Below are 20,190 nucleotides of genomic sequence, written 5' to 3'. Positions count from 1 at the left end.
GAATCATCTGAGGTGTCTTGATGCTCCATGTCTGGAGTCAAAACGTTCAGGAATGCATTTTCTTGTGGAGAGGCTCGAGTGGATGAGGTTTGAATTAACGCGGTGTCACTGGAGTCACTAGTAGCTTCACTTAGATTGTCGAGTGCCTCTGTACATACTAGCTGAAGTCTGTCAGTCTCGCTGAGATGTCGCACATCTTGTATGGGAACTGTGAAGCCTGTGTCACTCGTCGCACATACAGTGGGTAGTCCTTCAGTGTCTTTTTGTCGGTTAGATGAGCTGGGTAGACTGTGAGAGTCTTCTTCTGGCGGCTCAAATAATTCGGGTAGACTGTCTTTTTGTCGTTCACGTGAGGGTGGTAGACTGTCATAGTCGTCTTGCTGTGCACTTGAGCGTGGCAGACTTGCATCGTCTGCAGCTGGTTGGTCAGATAAGGTTGCTAGACCTTCATGGTCTTGTTCATGCAAGGACTGCGCTCTGGAGTCTTGTGTTGCTTCCATCGTGGAGTCTGTCAACGAGCTCGCTGTGGACGCTTGCACTACTCTCTCTGTGGAGTCTGGCATCGTTCCCTGTGTGGAGTCATGCAGTGGAGTCGATCTGTGCACTCTCAACGGAGTTGTGCAGTGGTCTCGCTGTGGAGTCTTTCTGCGTTCTCTGTGTGGAGACGTGCAGTGGTCTCGCTGTACAGCCTGTCATCGCTTTCTGTGCGGAGTTGGGGACTCTTCGTGGCGCGTGGACCACCTTTCGTGTGGAGTCGGGGACTTTCACTGGTGCGTGGACCACTCTTCGTGGTGCATGAACCATTGGCTTGGCGTCAGGCCGCTCTCTGTGGGCTCGTACCTCTCTCTGTCTCTTGGCGTCAGGCCGCTCTCTGTGGGCTTGTACCTCTCTCTGTCTCTTGGCGTCAGGCCGCTCTCTGTGGGCTCGTACCTCTCTCTGTCTTTTGGTGTCAGACCGCAGCAGAATCCTGAACTCATGGGTCGGGATGTCGTCATTGCTGGGCTGAGGATCCTCAAATCCGTGATCCATGACTGTGTTGGATTCTTCCATGTACTTTTTTTTTTTTTTTTTTTTTTTTATAAATTTAGATTAGCCAATTATTTTTTCCAATTAAGGGGCAATTTAGCGTGGCCAATCCACCTACTCTACACATTTTTGGGTTGTGGGGGCGAAACCCACGCAGACACGGGGAGAATGTGCAAACTCCACACGGACAGTGACCCAGAGCCGGGATCGAACCTGGGACCTCAGCGCCGTGAGGCGGTTGTGCTAACCACTAGGCCACCGTGCTGCCCAGATTCTTCCATGTACAACACATCGCGTTGCGGTTCGGATTTGGTACTGAGGCCACCACGTCCAAAGATGAAATCATCTTCCAAGTCGTAGTCTTCAAGGACCATATCATCACTTTTTGCGTCGGAGCTGTCATTGTGCTCGCAATGTCCAAGGAAGAAATCAACGTCTGAGTCGTAGTCTTCAAGGACTAAATCATCTCTCAGGGCGGTGCTAACTGCTTGTTGCAGGGCTCTGCGGAGGTTACTTTCAGCTACTGGTCGAAGTTCAGGCATTGTGCTGCCGTTCCAGGTGAAAGAATTGTGTTTTCTGGCTTTAAAATGCTTTTTTACTATTTTCGGGCATTTCCCCTTTAAGTGGGCATGGTCCAGGGCCTCTGACATCATGACGCTTGTGAAGTAGAGCGTAGGAATGGATTGCGCATGCGCGGACCACATTTCCTTTACTGTACGCTCTTTGCGCAAATGCGCATGCGCGTGAACACAGTTTTGCCCTTTAATGTCTTCTGGGGAACTGCACATGTGCAGCTCCTTTCGCAAGATGGCTGCTAATCAAAACTGCCGTTTGCCTCTGCTGCTAGCCTACCTTTGCCTCGTGGTGAGTATAGGCTCCAGTTTTACCGATTTCTTTTGTGTTTATCTCGCAGTAGTTTTCACACTTGTCCAGGACTGTCTGGAAGTCTCTCTTCTCCTGCCCTTTGGAGTACTGAAGGAGTTGAAGATTTCTGTTGCACTTTCACCCGCAATGGTGAGTAGATGATCTATCTTTTCAGCATCGACCACGCCATCTAGGTCGGATGCTACCATGTAGATCTCAAATCTCTGCTTGAATGCACACCAGTTGGCACTGTGATGCCGTGGTACCTGAGCTGCTTATGAACTGGAAAGTCGATCATCTTGCCTGGGTGCTTTTGCTAGTAGTCACGGATCTTGCTGAGTTGAACTATATAGATTCAACAGGCACTCACTGGTACCATGTTGTGTTATGCTTCTTCATGTAGCATAAGCTGCTTCCTTGATGTATGCTCTGGCAATGGAAGGTTCAGACTTGGAGATAGGTTTAACACATTTATTGAAGTTAACAATTTTCCTACTTGCGTTTGACTTTCCTGCCAATCTTGCTATAGTAACTCAGTCTAACTAACCAGTCTGCTCTAAGCCACGTAGTGGGTGTGATGCTTCTGATCTGCCCCTGTCCTTCTCTCTAAGTGTCGCCTGTGGAAAGAGAAAGAGCATATGTGCCCTGTCCTTTTGTATGGGTTGCCCCCTTGTGGTAGTGTCACCTCTGGGTGCCTTGACTGCCCATTGGTTGTGTCCTATTCGATGTGTTCATTAGCTGTATGTCTGCATGTCATGATGTCTCTGGTGCTCCCTCTAGTGTTTACTTAGTTGTAGTGTATTTACATTAACCCCTTGTGCATATGCATATCACCACAGAGGGTATATATGTATTATATAGAAAATATATTGTGTGAATCCTTTGTCCTGACACATCTGAGTATTTGAAGTTTTTGCAGCTATGCTGCAAAGTTGCGTTTTGTAATTGGGAAGTTGGAACTGCATATTGAGGTGTTCCGGTATTTGTATCAAACATTAAACAGACATGACAAAAATAATTTTCATTCATTTCATCCATCACCTTAGAATAATGTTCAAAATTCTGTTGCAAAACAATTCTGTCTTTTTAATCATCCATTCTACCAACATTTTTATCAATGATTAAACATATTAATAAACTCACCTTTGCAGCAATCATATTCCTACAATGTCTGAGCTCTTACATATTCATGAGTTGTTTCACTTTATCTCTCTCTCTGTCTGGGATGTTCTGGGAATATGTGATGTTTGACCAGTTTCTGACCTGCTGCATATTCAGGAGCTGCCTCGTCTTCTCCCGCCCCTCTGGCTAGGCCACTCCTCTGCTCGGCTCTGCAGACGGAATTGGGTTTGTGAGAGCTACAGGCTGGTCTGGTCTTTCTCCGGGGGTCTCCAGCTGTTCGTTTCAGCCAGTGGGAGACGTGTGGATTTAATCTTGCCCTGTCCAGACTGAGTAACTCAACATGGCGAGCCTGAATGGTGTCTGGCCCCATCCTGGACTCCTGCAACTCACAGTCTTGCTGCAAGTCATCTGCTTGTGTTTAACTCAGGTAAGTTCAGGGGGTCCGAGTAATCATGAGCAAAGTGATTTGCTGCAGAAATTGGTTTGGCAGGATTGTTTTCTTCATAAAATACCTTTTAGTTGTTGATGAACTAAATCTCTTCTGTCATCTTTGTTGCTCGTTACTTACTTTACTTACTTTCTGCTTTTTCCTTCACATCTATCTGTGGAAAGTTTACAGTCAGTCACAGTCGGGAGAGGACTTGACAGAACCCACAAATGATCACCAAGGGCCAGGCTCTATGTTTGGATTGCAAATATGTCCCAAATTAACAGGAGCATTGTGTATCCCCAGCTGTTAAGAAACCCCATCAGTGCCTGGAAAAATTTGAAATCCTACAGAAAATAATTCATACAAAGTTAGCTCCCAGTGGGAATTTCTTAAGCTCACTGGCCAACGATTTACAGGTTTAAATGAAGAACAAACCAAGGATGCTGGGTCAGATTAAATTGACTTGGAAGCTGTTTAATGTGTGCGCCAGGGCTGTAGGTGGCTGGTAGGTCAGGTACTAGAGTGCACTGTGAGCTGTGAAATTCTCAGCCACTGAGTGTCTGTAAAGAGCTCTGAGCAAAGCCGCTGCCACACATTTAGTTTAGGAAGCGGTGCCACGATAAGGCAGAGGGACAAACTCAGCTGCAGTTTCAACCCACTGCCCAGAACCCAGGACAAGTTTGTGGGAAAGTCTCCTGCTGTTATAAGAACATTCCCAAAGTGTCTAACCCATTATTCTATACTGCATGCACCCTAATTATCAATTTCATCAAATATAATTGACAATTTATCTGCACCATTCCTGAGTCATTTTCTGTTTTCAAAGCAATCAGTATAATCTCTTTTTCCATTCTTTAATACTTTTTCCTTCTTACTTGCCAGGGTCCAATAGGTGAACAACATGTGGTGGGTTCCCCGGGTCCAGCTGGGATTCCTGGATCGGACGGGATAGATGTGAGTGTGGATGTGTTTCCAGAAGGGGTTAGACAAAGAGCCACATTGTCCCAGGTGCCAGGTTGCAGTGAGTGACTACAGGGGGAGCTGCCGTACCAGCTCTCTGTATATCAGAACACTTCAGCATTTAGGGGCAAATTGATTTCACTTTACCATTAATATTTAATACATCATCAGCAAATTTAAGCAAATTCAGTTTTGTATCTGTTCAAGTACAATGGCTGTTTGAACTGAAAGCTAAGAGGCAAACTCTGTCGACACTCCAGGAGGCAAGTGGTTCTGAGAGCGAGATGGCATGGACTGTTACTGTGAAAGTTTCAGACGAGTCAGTCTCGGAACTCACATTCTAAACCACAAAGCGTACACATTAAAACCAGGATATAACACAAACAAGATATTCAGAAGTAATCTAAGTAAGACAAAAAGAGTTCAGTTGAAAAGATACAGTTGTTCGGTAGCTGTATGAGGTGACATTGCATTCAATTAATCAATTGAATGAAAATTATTACATTCAGGGATTCATTATAACCTGCATCTTGTTCATAATTTAACTTGTTTTTAATTCTGGGGCCTCAGAGTGACAGGTAAAAAATAACTTGGGACTTTAACTGCACTAGGGTTTAATTCCATGTTAGAGCGAGAGACTTGAAGGGTCAGGAGAGTGTACAATAGAGAGAAGGCTATTATTTAACTGATCCCGAGGGAATGTTTATCTAAGGTTTCTCTTGGTACAATAACGAGACGTGCATTCTTTTTCTAGGGGGAGCGTGGGCCCGCTGGGTACCCTGGTCCAACAGTAAGTAACTCTTTTCAATTAATCTAAAATCTCTGTCTTCAACATCATTCGAGAAAGATTATTTGATCATTTCCATTGAAAATTAACAAGAGCTTTAATTTTCACTGCATTTAGGGAGCAAAAGGTGATCCTGGTGACTCTGGACCCGATGGACCTCAAGGTGACCCAGGATATGATGTGAGTACCTTCTGCAGAAGTGGCAGACTTTGTAGTGGGGCAATGACTGTAGTTATGAAAGACTGCATCTCAGGAGAGTTCAGATGCTGTTATATATATTGCGCGTGTGAGCCTCTGCATTTCTTACTCTTCCTTTGGAGGCACCCAGCATCTAGAAATGTACCGCAGTAATGATTCTCAGGGAGGTAAAATATGAGCTCACAGATTACAAAATTCAGTCTCCAACTTTGCTCAAGCTGTACGAACTGCACTAGTGAGCACTTTTTCTGCAAACATCTCGGACTTGGGACAGAGTTCTGAACTGTATAAATCCGCATTGTGTCCACTCCACATACTGAGATGGAGGATCCGCATTGTGTCCACTCCACATACTGAGATGGAGGATCTGCATTGTGTCCACTCCACATACTGAGATGGAGGATCCGCATTGTGTCCACTCCACATACTGAGATGGAGGATCTGCATTTTGTCCACTCCACATACTGAGATGGAGGATATGCATTGTGTCCACTCCACATACTGAGATGGAGGATCTGCATTGTTTCCACTCCACATACTGAGATGGAGGATCCGCATTGTGTCCACTCCACATACTGAGAATGAGAATCCGCATTGTGTCCACTCCACATACTGAGAATGAGAATCTGCATTGTGTACTCTCCACATACTGAGAATGAGAATCTGCATTGTGTACTCTCCACATACTGAGAATGAGAATCTGCATTGTGTCCACGCCACATACTGAGAATGAGGATCTGCATTGTGTACTCTCCACATACTGAGAATGAGGATCTGCATTGTGTCCACGCCACATACTGAGAATGACAATCTGCATTGTGTCCACTCCACATACTGAGAATGAGGATCCGCATTGTGTACTCTCCACATACTGAGAATGAGGATCCGCATTGTGTCCACTCCACATACTGAGAATGAGAATCTGCATTGTGTACTCTCCACATACTGAGAATGAGAATCTGCTTTGTGTACACTCCACATACTGAGAATGAGAATCTGCATTGTGTCCACTCCACATACTGAGAATGAGGATCCGCATTGTGTACTCTCCACATACTGAGAATGAGGATCCGCATTGTGTCCACTCCACATACTGAGAATGAGGATCCGCATTGTGTACACTCCACATACTGAGAATGAGAATCTGCTTTGTGTACACTCCACATACTGAGAATGAGAATCTGCATTGTGTCCACTCCACATACTGAGAATGAGAATCTGCATTGTGTACTCTCCACATACTGAGAATGAGAATCTGCACTGTGTACTCTCCACATACTGAGAATGAGGATCTGCATTGTGTCCACTCCACATACTGAGAATGAGAATCTGCATTGTGTCCACTCCATATACTGAGAATGAGGATCCGCATTGTGTACACTCCACATACTGAGATGGAGGATCCTCATTGTGTACTCTCCACATACTGAGATGGAGGATCCGCATTGTGTACACGCCACATATTGAGAATGAGAATCGGCATTGTGTACACTCCACATACTGAGAATGAGAATCTGCATTGTGTCCACTCCACACACTGAAAATGTGGATCCGCATTGTGTCCACTCCACACACTGAAAATGTGGATCCGCATTGTGTCCACTCCACATACTGAGAATGAGGATCCGCATCGTGTACACTCCACATACTGAGAATGAGAATCTGCATTGTGTCCACTCCACACACTGAAAATGTGGATCCGCATTGTGTCCACTCCACATACTGAGATGGAGGATTCGCATTGTGTACACTCCACATACTGAGATGGAGGATCCGCATTGTGTCCACTCCACATACTGAGATGGAGGATCTGCATTGTGTCCACTCCACATACTGAGAATGAGAATCTGCATTGTGCCCACTCCACATACTGAGAATGAGGATCTGCATTGTGTCCACTCCACATACTGAGATGGAGGATCCGCATTGTGTCCACTCCACATACTGAGATGGAGGATCCGCATTGTGTACACTCCACATACTGAGATGGAGGATCTGCATTGTGTACTCTCCACATACCGAGAATGAGAATCTGCATTGTGTACACTCCACACACTGAAAATGTGGATCTGCATTGTGTACACTCCACATACTGAGATGGAGGATCTGCATTGTGTCCACTCCACATACTGAGATGGAGGATCCGCATTGTGTACACTCCACATACTGAGAATGAGAATCTGCATTGTGTCCACTCCACAGACTGAGATGGAGGATCTGCATTGTGTCCACTCCACATACTGAGAATGAGGATCTGCATTGTGTCCACTCCACATACTGAGAATGAGAATCTGCATTGTGTACATTCCACATACTGAGAATGAGGATCCGCATTGTGTCCACTCCACATACTGAGAATGAGAATCCGCATTGTGTCCACTCCACATACTGAGATTGAGAATCCACATTGTGTCCACTCCACATACTGAGAATGAGAATCCGCATTGTGTCCACTCCACATACTGAGAATGAGGATCCGCATTGTGTCCACTCCACATACTGAGAATGAGAATCTGCATTGTGTACTCTCCACATACTGAGAATGAGAATCTGCATTGTGTACTCTCCACATACTGAGAATGAGAATCTGCATTGTGTACTCTCCACATACTGAGAATGAGAATCCGCATTGTGTACACTCCACATACTGAGAATGAGAATCCGCATTGTGTCTACTCCACATACTGAGAATGAGAATCTGCATTGTGTACACTCCACATACTGAGAATGAGAATCTGCATTGTGTACTCTCCACATACTGAGAATGAGAATCGCATTGTGTCCACTCCACATACTGAGAATGAGAATCTGCATTGTGTACTCTCCACATACTGAGAATGAGAATCCGCATTGTGTCCACTCCACATACTGAGAATGAGAATCTGCATTGTGTCCACTCCACACACTGAAAATGTGGATCCGCATTGTGTCCACTCCACATACTGAGAATGAGAATCTGCATTGTGTACACTCGACATACTGAGAGTGAGGATCCGCATTGTGTACTCTCCACATACTGAGAATGAGAATCTGCATTGTGTACACTCGACATACTGAGAATGAGAATCTGCATTGTGTCCACTCCACATACTGAGAATGAGAATCTGCATTGTGTCCACTCCACATACTGAGAATGAGAATTTGCATTGTGTACTCTCCACATACTGAGAATGAGAATCTGCATTGTGTACTCTCCACATACTGAGAATGAGGATCTGCATCGTGTACACTCCTCATACTAAGAATGCATAATGCAGTCGGTCCTTCTGGGAAATGGCCTTCACCCTCATTTTCCTTCCCCCCTGAATGTGGGTACCCAACAGTCAGATGGACACTGAGTACCCCATCTCATCTTGTGCACAGAAGATGGTCCTATCCTCAATATGATAATTGAAGCAGTATTCTCACTCCAAATCCAGGGACATTTTTCTTCTGAATTTAGAATTCCACCTCTTTTCATTTCTTGCCAAATGGGTTCTAGGGGTGGACAGTTCTGAAGGGCCAAAATTCGGGACACACGCCACATACCTTTTAATGTGAAAGGGGAGCCTGCTTGGTCCTCACAATCGCACTTGAATCCAGTTCAAAAGAGCAGAGAGCAATGTGTGTATCAGGTGCAGACTTCAACAAGTTCCTTTGTGCCATCTTCATCATTGTGAAAACGTACAATCCAACCTCGCACATGTAGGTCATCATGAAGTGCAATAACAACAAAATGCTTGCTTTTCTCAGCAGTGTATACTCCTGGGAGATGCTACTCCAGAATGCTGACAGCCTCATGGGCTTTTGGCGAGTTTTAATGTGCTGTCAGGTGACGGGGAGAAGCGTAAGGCACGATCTAACAGAATGTTTTCTAAAGACACGACTTAATGGCCGCATTGCTCTTAAGCAAGAGTGCGATGAGGCCGTTAGATCACGGTAGAAGCTTAAAGTGAGAACCATGTTAGGCGCTGATCAGTTAGCGATCTAACTGGCCCGCACCCATTGGCGAAATCAGGAACAGGCTGTGACATGGTGAGAACCACTTAAAGCCAATCTTCATACAATTAATGGGAGCGACCCCCTATCTAACGGCCTTCCCAACAATGGTCACGCTGGTGCCGGATAGTACACCTTTTAAAAACCATGAAACTGGCAGAAGGGCTGCTGTGGGGGGGTGGGAAATCCGAGGATGTGAGTAGCCATCTTCGCTCGCGGGCAATGAGCACGGTGTCAGTGGGGTTGCTGCCCCAGTGTTTGGGGGATGTGTGTGGGGTGGGTGAGTATCTGGGTGCCAGTCTCGGTCGGGGTGTACCGCCATCGGTAATGGGAGGGGTCTGGGATGCAGGAGCCGGAGTTTGCCCGCAACATGGCCTGGGAGGGGGCAGGGGGCAGATGGGTGTCTCAGTGCCGGTGGGTCCGCCATATCACCCCCCTGGATCGTGTGTTCCTATTCCAGGGGCAACCCCAGCCTGTCTGCCCCACCCACCACTCAGAACACCCACTGACCGAGGAGGCCTCTGGCCACATGGTTGAAGCCTATTGCTAGTTGGGAATTAGCAATCATAGTGAAGTGAGCACTTCAGAACTCCCAAATGGATCCCGGTGGGTGGGCAGTCCATGTAGCGTGTGGGAGTTATTGCTGAGCATCCCAATCAGACCGTGATGCCTGGACACTGTGTCTGAACACTGCAGGAGGCGACACCACAGACGCAGCAGCCAACATCCAAACACCCAGGGATGGCCCCTGCACCGGGCACATTTCAGCCACCAGAGGGTGGGTGACTGCACCAGGGAGGGGATTAGCGCCCGGTCCAGGTAATGTTACGTGTGGGTGGCTGTGGTTACAGTGTCTGGAGTTCGGTAACCAGGGGCTCTCACTGCAGCACCCAGGACCTCTACGCCTGGGGAGCTGGGGCAGGGGATTGGTGCTCGGCCTGCATTGCTGAAGAAATTGCCAGAGCTGTCATATTTCTCGGGTGCAACTTTTTAAAATGCTGTACTTATGTGTCCCCAATACTGCCGCCCAACCTTCCTCACCCCCCGAATTCTGTCCCCCTGCCCCTTTCCCCCCTCAAAGCACCCTCCCTCCCTTACCTCCAAACCCCCTCCCCCCCGTCCCCTCTCAGTAATCCTCGACCTGCTTAACCTTCCGGGCTCTACCTAGGATGTGTCCCTAGGATGCACAACAGTGGTGAAGGCAACCTGCTGCCTATCGCGTCCAATGGCCTTTGATGCCCCTGGCAGGCATCCTCTGGGGGCTCTGGAGCTGGAGGGCCCACTTGCCGGTGGCACATGTCCTGCCATGACACCCTGTTCTGGTGCTGGCTCCAAGATGTGCCATTGTCAGGGGGTGGAACTCGGGGGAGCTGGTGTCCGTCATCACTACTCCGTAGGGTGGTTCCAAGTTGACACCCAGCATCCCCTCCTCCTGTTTAATGCCCATTGGGCCCTGGAGTTCAACTTGGGGTCAAGAGGCAGCTGGATTGAGCCTCCGCTGCTCCTCCATCATCTGGTTCTACCAGCCCTGGCGGCTCCCCAATGTCCGCAATATATGGTGTCGATGCAGTGCCCAGCTGGGACTGGGGCATGGTCTGCAGCACCTTGGCAATGCCCATCTGTGACTGGGACCTGCATTGCAGCACCTCGGCCTTGCCCAGCTGAGAGTGGGGCATGCTCCGCACATCTCATCAAAGTCCACCTGGGATTGGGACACATCCCCTAGCGACTGGGATGTGCAGTCGAGGCACTTGGCCATGGAAGTCACCGACTAAGCTATGCTTTGGACACCTCCGCTCATGCTGCTGAAGACATGCACCGGCTCTCCACTGCGGTCACCACCCAAGCAGTGTTGGCCTCTGTGCCACGCATTGCCGCCACCATCTCCTGTGCCCTTAGCCTCTGAAACTCCTCCAATCGGCTATGGACCTGCTGGAGGGTCGCTGACATGCCCCTCTGAATCTCATGGCCACACCCTATCAACTGCATCAGCTGCGGATGAACCTGATCCAGAGGCTCAGAATCCGCCTGGGACCCAGCTGGGCCCTGGGATCCAGCAGTCCTCCGGCTGCTGTCTCCCCTGGGTGATCCTGCCTCCACCTGGTGTGCATCGGCAACCGTGTGGTGCTCACCAGAAGGTGCCCCAGAAGCCCGTCCACTACTTTTTGCCCACCGAGGTGGGTGTCTCTGCGTTGGTGGAGGGTGAGGTTGACAGCTGTGTCACAAATATGATGGTCTCCTCGGAGCTCTGCTCCAAGGTGTTCTCCTGGGAGGCAGGGGGATGCACCACCCTGTATAGGCCGCCAACATTGGATGAGGATCCTGCAGGAGAATGGACAGGTGGTTAGTGGGAGGGGTGGGATGGGTCTCTGTGTATGGCATTAACAACTTGCCAGGTCATATGGATGGCAGCCGGTGGATCTTCATCTCTGTGCCATACGCCAACCTGTAAGTCAATGACAGATCTGTCCTGGGACACCCCCATGACCTCCAGAACCCATTCCTCATAGGGGGTGAGGACTCTGATGTCCAGCACTCTGCCACCCGTCTGGGTCCTCTCCCATCTGCTGTTGGTCAACATCTCCTACCAGGACACAGAGAGGGCATTGTGAGACACACGCAACATTCATTGCAGGGGAGAGAAATGGTGAGTATGTGGGGGGGGAAGGGGAGTATGGGAGAATGGGGTGTACAGGGGACGTTTGGGGTGTATGGGGGCAAATGGGGAGTTGGGGGGATGCGGCGTGGGCTGCACTTCTGAACAGGGGTGGGCCGGGCATGGAATGGTGCTGGGTGGGGCTGGTGCCAGGCCATGCTCGGGGGTGGGGGAGTAATGGATGACTGGGGCGGGGGGGGGGGGGGGCTGTTCTGGGGTCTGCTGCCAAGCCACCTGTGAGGCCTGGGGTAGGTTGTTGACCTTTCGGCACTGTGTGCTAGTCCCCCTAGTGACGCTCCCAGAACTCATGGCCACTGCCACTTCCTCCCACTGGCTGCCCTGTGGCTGACCCTCCGAGACCCTCAGGGAACAGGGCATTCCATCTGATTTTGACCGTGTCCAACAGTCTGGTAGGTTGGCATCCCTGAATCTGGTCTTCGCAGTGGCATGGCTGCGAGCTGTGTGGGGCTGGCTGCACAGTGCGGTTTAAGTGTTGCTCCCCCTTGTTAACAGGGGGCTGGCGAGCGCGGTCCCGGCAAATCAGCCAGCAGGACAGCCATTTGCGGCGGTAAGCTCTGGGACATCGTTTAGTGGACCAATTAACGTTTTATAGCAGTGACGGACTTGCCGGGCCGAGCGTCGGGAAGCTCACGGCAGTTCCCACTCGCTTCCACACTTCGAGTGTGATTTAATGGAAAAGGTTCTGAGTTTACATGGGTTTAGCTGGAGTTTCCATCCTGCTCTGTTGGAGTGTCCCTCACCGATAATTTTCGGGCTCTGGGAGTTTCTCACCGAGCTAGCCCACAATTATTCTCATCACCGGTGAGCTGAACTCGCTGACCAGACCGGGATCTCAGAGACCAGGCCACCACTTCAAAATGGTGCCCCAATCTCGAAGTGAGCTCCCAGCATCTACTGGCCTCCCCAGGGAGACCACAGCCGGGTGTCGATTAGTACTGGTCCACGTAAACGTGGACCAGGTGGAATGTTATCTGGGTGTCGCCCAGGCCATTGGAGGCCCCTGGGTGGTCAGATGGTAGCATCCTGGCTCTCCTTCTGGCACCCAGGAACCATGGCACTGCAAAGGGGCCCAGGTGGCACTACCATATGGCAGGAGCACGGCCTGAGTGCCAGGGTGGCTGCATCAGGGTGCCCAGGTGTCAGGGTGTCACTGCCAAGGGTCAGGGCCTGAAGGAGGGATAAGGCGTGGGATGAAGTGTGTGTGGGGGGGGGGGGGGGGGGGGGGGAGTGAAGGGCAGCTATGAAGAGGCCTCCTGAAGTTTGGGGGGGTGAAGGGTGGGGGGGGGGTGCCTAAAAGGGTTGGGGTTTGAAAGGGGTGTGGGAAGGCCCTCAGTAACCCTACAGCGGAGTGTCCTCACTTGCGGGGATGTGGGGTAGTGCCCATATGTGGAGGCCGATGCATTGCCCATGGATGGGGGTGTGTGGGGGGGTGTGGGGGACCCTCAAGCTCACTTAGAGATCAGCGCGCCCTTTCAAAATGGTGGCCCGATCTCTGAGGAGCCAGTCTGGTCAGTGAGGTCAGCTCCCTAATGGTGAAAAAAATCTGAAGTGTGGGCTAGCCCGGGGAAAGGGCCGGAAAAAGTGACTATGGGTGGGATTATCCCACCAGCCTGCCGGGTGTTTCTCGGCACCAGAGGCGGTCCGCCAGTGGGATCGACTGGTCCCACCGTTGTCAACAGGATTTCCCGTCGACAGCACCCCTCGATGTCGGGAAACCCGCGCAGCAGTGTGATACTAGAATTTCCCACCAGCGTGAACAGCCGGTAAATCCCACCCTAGGTTGTGGTTAGATAGCGGTTGGGAACTTACCAACAGAGCCGGGGAGAAACCAAACCTGCCTGAAATGACACTGAGCACCCTGTCCGTTAGATCGTGCCCCATACCTCAAGAAGTCAGATTTATCCTGCTTTAATCCCGAGTAAAGCTTCCTCTTTGTAGGCTCTAACCAGAGGCCCTGGAATTCTGTACAGAGCTAACGCTCGCACTGCCCTGCCCTGCTGTGGACTCTCCTGAGCAGTTCTCTCCAGCAGATTCTGTTGTGAGATCCTGTCCAGTAGGTACTTTGCCTATTTGCGTCTTTGGCCATTTCTTACTTTTAAGAAAATAATCCATGATTTGGCATCAAAACACTTACGTGGGATGTCAAAACACTTGACATCAGATGTATGTGCTTGGTGTGTGACCTGCTTCCTGCTGCTGTTTCTGTCCGGAAGACTCCAATCTTATTTATTTATTTCACTTAAAACTGAGGCAGCTATTGTCAGTGTCAAAGATGGTAGTGGTCGTTGGGTACTTCTGCTATCGGGACCGTTGCGGTTGCGACTGATTGCTCCATGACCCTCCCGACACTATGTTCCTGTGAAAGAATCAATTGGGAGTAGGATTTAGTGTAACAAGTTTCAACACTGAAGATGTGAAGAGATGAGGGAGAGTGTATGGAATGCCAGACATGAAACTTGGGAGAAACAAGAAACCATAGTAAATCTATTCAAGGACAGTTTAAAAAATAGAGTTTTTGTTTGCAAACGGTTTCAGTACAACATGGTAAATTCTCAGTGAAAACACCAGGTGAGATTCTTCATTCACTGTGTAAGGATAGACTGGATTTAGTAGCAATCCTTCAGAGTGAGCAGAATCTGACATGGTGATTCAACATTTCACACATGGTGTTGCTGAGATGTCAGCCACGAAAGCTCTCAGTGTTTTGGGAGGAATTGCAAAGTAACTTAAGAGTGAAGAATGTAAAAGATTGCACTGCAACGGTAATATCTTCTGGTATACATAATCCAGAAAGAATGGAACCGCTCATTGCTAACTTTCAGGAGCTTCGCCCATCAGAGAGAAATAGATCAGAGTCAATTTGGCAATTATTGGGCGCGCTTTAATTAAATGGGAGCAAAGTCCCACAATGAGTGCATTTGCCGTTTGTTTCCAGGTGCTCACAGCACCGAGAAACACTAAGCTATAAAATGGAACCCGGGTTAGATAGGGGCCTCAATGGGAAATACGGGCTGAGGCTGCAAATAGCTCAGCTCGCTGGAACTCCCCAGTGTAGCGAGAGATCGCTAAATGGCATCCCAATATCTGGAGCCCCCAAAGTGATCTACTACGCCTCCACCGGTCCAAACGCACAATGTGAGGGTCCCAGGCCTCTCCGACAGCTCCCCAAAACCTGCACAGGGCACCCCTGGCCAATCGTCACTGCGCAAATAGTGCCAGCTTGGCACCTTAACAGTGCCAACCTGGCAGTGCCCCGCCAGCTGGCAGTGCCACCTGGGCCATGCCAGGCTGCACCCAGGTGGCAATGCCAGAGTACCAGGCTAGTTCTTCCAGGATGCCTGGGTGGCACAGGCAGTGCCAGGGTACCACTGTGCTCACATGGCATGCACCTGGAGGCCTCTGAACCTTTGGGAGACCCCCACGAATGCCATTCCGTCTGATCCCCGTTTGTGGAGCGCTGCTCATCTGAGGTTTCGAGGCGAAGGGAATAGATCCCACGTCTCCAGTGCCCAGGAATATCACATTAAAGTGAGACTAGCTGTGTCAGTTTTATATGCAGATTTGCTAAAAAATGATCCCACCCACAGTGGGCAGGGTTTGCATTGCAAAGTTTTGTGAGATCGTGTAAAATCGCACAAGGCATGGCGAGTCGGGTAGATCCCACGAGCGCGGTCTCCCAGGCTTCTATTGGTCATGCTGCACTGTGGCGAGCAGCCTTTCGGAAGCAACATGGCCGTAAAATTCCGTTCATTATTTCGATAAAAATCATTATTGGGAAGAGCTTTTTAACATTGGCATTTTCAACATTTATGTAATGCTACTTTGTCAGTTTGATTCTGTATGAACATAGCCACGGCTAATTATTCTGTATTGCTAGTAAGTGATCAAAAGGAAGTAGAGATACTGGGCTGGATTCGCCAAAAAAAGGGGCTATTGGGTTTTGCTCTGGAGATTCCTTAAAAATATTAGCAGCTATTCACCCACCTGCAGGGGGCTGGCAGGGACCCGGAGTGCTTCTCGCAGCTTCCAATATGGGCCCCCGCACTTCTGGTTCCGAGTCAGCCTCAAGCGACTGCGCCGAACGCCATGGCGGACGCAGCCGGCAGACCTGGACAAGGAAAGAAGGTCCCAATTATCGTCCCCGCGCCGCTACATATAACACACCCGATCGCCACCCCGGCCGCCCATCTGGCCCCCCCCCCCCCGGTATTTAATTTTATTTTTTATTATAAATCTTTTTATTGGGTTTTTGAACAAGGTATAATTACCGTTATGTACACAGAATAAGAAACATATATCTATATATATACGCATATTTAGAAGAGAAGGGCACACCCCAACATAGAATACAATAAAATATGAAATAGACTAACTGGTTGGGTACTGTGCACCAGCTCGACAGCGGCAGCTCTGTGCATCTGGCTGAATTATTTACACCACGTAAGTACGCGACTGTTTGCGGGGGTGTGGGGTGGGGGGAAGGGGGGCAGGAGTGGCGGGGACTGAGGGGGGGGGCAAATATACATTTGGGTGCCAGGGAGATAACCACAGTGTGCGACACCTGGCCGGATCGCGTGCCGCTGTCGACCGCCTCTCCCGGACAGTTCTCGCCGCCGTCCCCCACTCGCCTCCGCTGCTCCTCGCGTCCTCCATCCCCAACCTCCTCGTTCCCCGCTCCTGGAGATGTCATGCACGTTTTGGCACCCCGTGCCTTCCTTCCAGCTCCCGTTTCCCTGCCCCCCGCCCCATCCCGCTGGTTCAACTCTCCTGTCCCCCCCCCTCCACGGTTCGCCCCTCCCTCCTCAAGTTCAGCTTTCTTTCTTCAGGTTTAGACCCCCCCCCCCCCCCCCCACCAGTCCCTCTCTCCCTTTCATGCCTTGGCTACCCTCCCCTGATTCTTGACTAAGTTCCCCTGATTCTTGGCTACCTGGCTATTCTTCCTCTTGTTCGTTGGCCACAAACAGGTCCCGGAACAGTCATGTGAATGGCTCCCACGTTCTGTGGAAGCCGTCGTCCGACCCTCGGATGGAAAATTTGATTTTCTCCATTTGGAGAGATTCCGAGAGGTCGGACAGCCAGTCTGCAGCTTTGGATGGTGCTGCTGACCGCCAGCCAAACAGGATTCTACGGCGGGCGATCAGGGAGGCAAAGGCAAGGGCGTCCGCCCTCCGCCCCAGGAATAGATCTGGCTGGTCCGAGGCCCCGACGACCGCCACTTTCGGGCATGGCTCCACCCTCACCCCCACGACTTTGGACATTGCCTCAAAGAAGGCTGTCCAGTACTCCACCAGTCTGGGGCAAGACCAGAACATGTGGGCGTGGTTGGCCGGGCCTGCTTGGCACCATTCACATCTATCCTCCACCTCCAGGAAGAACCTACTCATACGGGTTCTTATTAGGTGGGCTCTATGTACCACCTTTAGCTGCGTCAGGCTGAGCCTTGTGCACGTGGAGGTGGAGTTGACCCTATGCAGCCGCCACCCCGGTATTGATAGAGGTGTCTTTCTTGGTACCTGCAGGCACTGGGAAACAGAGTGCTAAATGCGCCTGAAACAGGCATCCAGGCATCTATTTTTGTCTCGTTAAATCACGCCCTTTGGGAAAACTGTGCCCATGTGTGCTAATCTGTGTAAGTTCTTTGAAGAAAGGGTTGATGAAGGTAGTAGAGGAGATGTATATATGGATGCATTCGATAAACAACCTTATTCAAAAATATTGTATGGAATTAAAGGTATGGTGGAACTCGGGTAGGCAATTAGCTAAGGATAGAACAGGCAGAGAGTAGTGGTGAATGAATAATTTTCCGACTGGAGAGAAGTATACAATGGGGCCCCAGAGTCAGTATTAAGACCATTGTTTCTCTTGTTACATATAAATGACTTGGATTTGTGGATATAAGGAATACAAATTCTAATTTTGTGGATGATACAAAACTTGCCAGCATAGTAAATGGTGAGATTTCAGGAGGATACAGATAGTCTGTGAAATGGTTAGACGCATGGCAGATTAAATTTATTGTGGGCAAGTGTAATATAACATGAGAGGAGCAATACACAGCGGCTGGATAATTTACACGATGCCCTGCTGAGCAGTCATAAGAGCAGAAGGACCTCAGGGTGCAGATTCAGAAATTGTTGGTAGGGCAGATGAGAAACAATACAGGAGATTTGGCTTTGCAATTAGAAACATTAAATACAGGAACAAGGGGGTCATGCTAAACCTTTAGAAATTGCTGGTTAGTTCCAAACTGGAGCATTGTGTCTAATTTTGGGTAGCACACTTTCGGAAGGATGTTAAGGCCTTGAAAAGATTTCCCAGGGGATGAGGGACTTCAATTATGTGGAGAGATTGGAGAAATTGGGATTGTTCTCCTTAGAACTGAGATGGTCAAGGGGAAACCAAGGACTGGGGTTTATTTCTAGAGGCACATAATTGAAAAGTAGGGACGTTATGCTAAACCAGTATCAAACCTTGGTTCAACCATATGGAGTGCAGTTCTGGTCACCATCTTATAAAATAGATAATAGATACAGAGGTGTTGGACAGGATGCAAAGAAGATATACAAAGAAGATATCAGCAATGTCTGGGTATAGATATGAAAAAGGGATTGGCAGGCTGTTTAGTTGAAAAAGGGAGATCTTAATAATTCTCAAAGGTTTTGACAGAGTCGATACAGAGAGAAATTTTCCTCATGTGGGGAAGGGCATAACTAGAGGGCATCAATATAAGATATTCACCAATGGAGAATTCAGAAGAAACATCTTTATTCAGAGAGTGATGAGAATGTGGAACTCGTTATCACAGGGAGTGGTTGAAGTTGATGAGCATTTTTCACTTTAAGACCTGAGTTTGAATGGAACTTTGAATTAAGATGGACTTCAGGAATTTGTGCTCTATTTGCTAGTCGTGGAACATTGATTGCACAGCGACAGAGATAATTGAACTTTGATTGAATAGTGGCACAGATCTCATCTCAAACACTTCTGTCCAACTATTGTCAATAGTTTTGAGTGTGATAAGCAGTTGGTAGAATTTTTCAAACCATTCTTCTATGATAAGGAACAGTCTCCTTGAAAGCGCATTCAATCAGGTTATAATGCAATGCTGATTACCATGGCTTTATGTTGAACCTGTTGAAAACACAAAGGTGGATAGAGGGGAAATGGAAATGTTGGACTGGAGAAATGGGAAGATTGTCACGCTGGGGAAAAATGGGAGATAAGAATGCAAAAACAAATACCTGAAATAAATGCAGAAAATACTGGAGCTGGTCAGCAGATTTGGCAGATTCTATGGAAAGAGAATGTTTCAGTTTGATGACGTTTCATCAGAACTGAAAATAGTTAGAGATGTACCAGGTTTCACGTCAGGCAAGGTTGTTTAACAGATGGATATCCATTTACTGAATCACTCAGCAGAGGACATCCTGTGATTGTCAACTGTTCTATTGTGACACTATAGTTTAGGACAAATACCAGTTTCCATTCCTCCCATCTGGAGGCATGAAGAATGGTTCCAGGTGAAAGACTTCAGTTATGTTGATAGATTGGTGAAGTTAGGGCTGTTCTGAGAGAAGTGAAGGTTTAGAGGGTTTTTTTATAGAGGAATGAAACATTATGAGAGGCCTGGACAGAGTAGATAGAGAGGAACTGTTCCCATTGACATGAAACTAGCAAAAACGGACAGAGAATCATAGAATCCCTGCAGTGCAGAAGGAGGCCACTCAGCCCATCAAGTCGGCACGCTGTCTCTATTTAGGCCCACACCCTCAACTTATCCCCATAACCAGTGACCCCACCTAACCTTTTAGACACTAAGGGCAATTTAACATGTGGCCAATCCATCTAACCTGCACATCTTTGGAATGTGGGAGGAAACTGGAGCACCTGGAGGAAACTCACGCAGACACGGGGAGGATGTACAAAGTCCACACAGACAGTCACCCAAGGCTTGAATTGAACCCCGATCCCTGGCGCTGTGAGGCAGACAGTAAGAGCTTCTTTAAGTACCGTATATACTCGCGTAACATGCGACCTTTGAAGACCTAAATTTTGACCTGAATTTGGGGGGTCGCATGATACGCGAGATACAAAATTTCGGGTGTGAAGTACTGGTCAAGATTAGGCTGTTAATGGACAACGATACCA

The 20,190-nt window shown here is 48.8% G+C and overlaps 2 protein-coding genes across 3 annotated transcripts in view; one reads left to right on the top strand and one right to left on the bottom strand.

Moving 5' to 3' along the window:
* Positions 1 to 270: 270 nt before the first annotated feature.
* LOC119962302 lies at positions 271 to 2,162 on the bottom strand. Its single transcript, XM_038790317.1, has 3 exons — positions 1,308 to 2,162; positions 690 to 1,050; positions 271 to 311 (listed from the first exon to the last, which is right to left on the bottom strand). The coding sequence occupies exons 1-3, from the start codon at positions 1,812 to 1,814 to the stop codon at positions 271 to 273; spliced, it is 909 nt and encodes a 302-aa protein (XP_038646245.1). The 5' UTR covers positions 1,815 to 2,162.
* A 1,051-nt stretch (positions 2,163 to 3,213) lies between these two features.
* Positions 3,214 to 20,190, top strand: part of col9a2 (procollagen, type IX, alpha 2) — a 202,525-nt gene continuing 185,548 nt past the window's right edge. Inside the window, exons 1-4 of one of the 2 annotated variants that reach the window (XM_038801988.1) lie at positions 3,214 to 3,439; positions 4,325 to 4,396; positions 5,157 to 5,192; positions 5,307 to 5,369. In XM_038801988.1, the coding sequence (XP_038657916.1) occupies positions 3,353 to 3,439; positions 4,325 to 4,396; positions 5,157 to 5,192; positions 5,307 to 5,369 (258 nt within the window). In that variant the 5' untranslated portion in view covers positions 3,214 to 3,352. The remainder of the gene's footprint in view (positions 3,440 to 4,324; positions 4,397 to 5,156; positions 5,193 to 5,306; positions 5,370 to 20,190) is intronic. The other variant, XM_038801996.1, reaches the window with a different exon arrangement.

Source organism: Scyliorhinus canicula, chromosome 1 (assembly GCF_902713615.1).
Source record: "Scyliorhinus canicula chromosome 1, sScyCan1.1, whole genome shotgun sequence".
NCBI lineage: Eukaryota > Metazoa > Chordata > Chondrichthyes > Carcharhiniformes > Scyliorhinidae > Scyliorhinus > Scyliorhinus canicula.
The sequence above is the reverse complement of the archived record's forward strand: the minus strand, read 5'-3'. Positions and strand labels throughout refer to the sequence as shown.

Excerpts from the sequence above, each read along its gene's own strand:
- LOC119962302 (XM_038790317.1), bottom strand. The coding sequence starts at position 1,814 with ATGTGCAGTTCCCCAGAAGACATTAAAGGGCAAAACTGTGTTCACGCG. Across the intron at positions 1,051-1,307 it reads CGCAACGCGATGTGTTGTAC|ATGGAAGAATCCAACACAGT; the intron begins ATGGAAGAATCT and ends AAAAAAAAGTAC. Across the intron at positions 312-689 it reads CGCACAGAAAGCGATGACAG|CCGCCAGAAGAAGACTCTCA; the intron begins GCTGTACAGCGA and ends GAATTATTTGAG.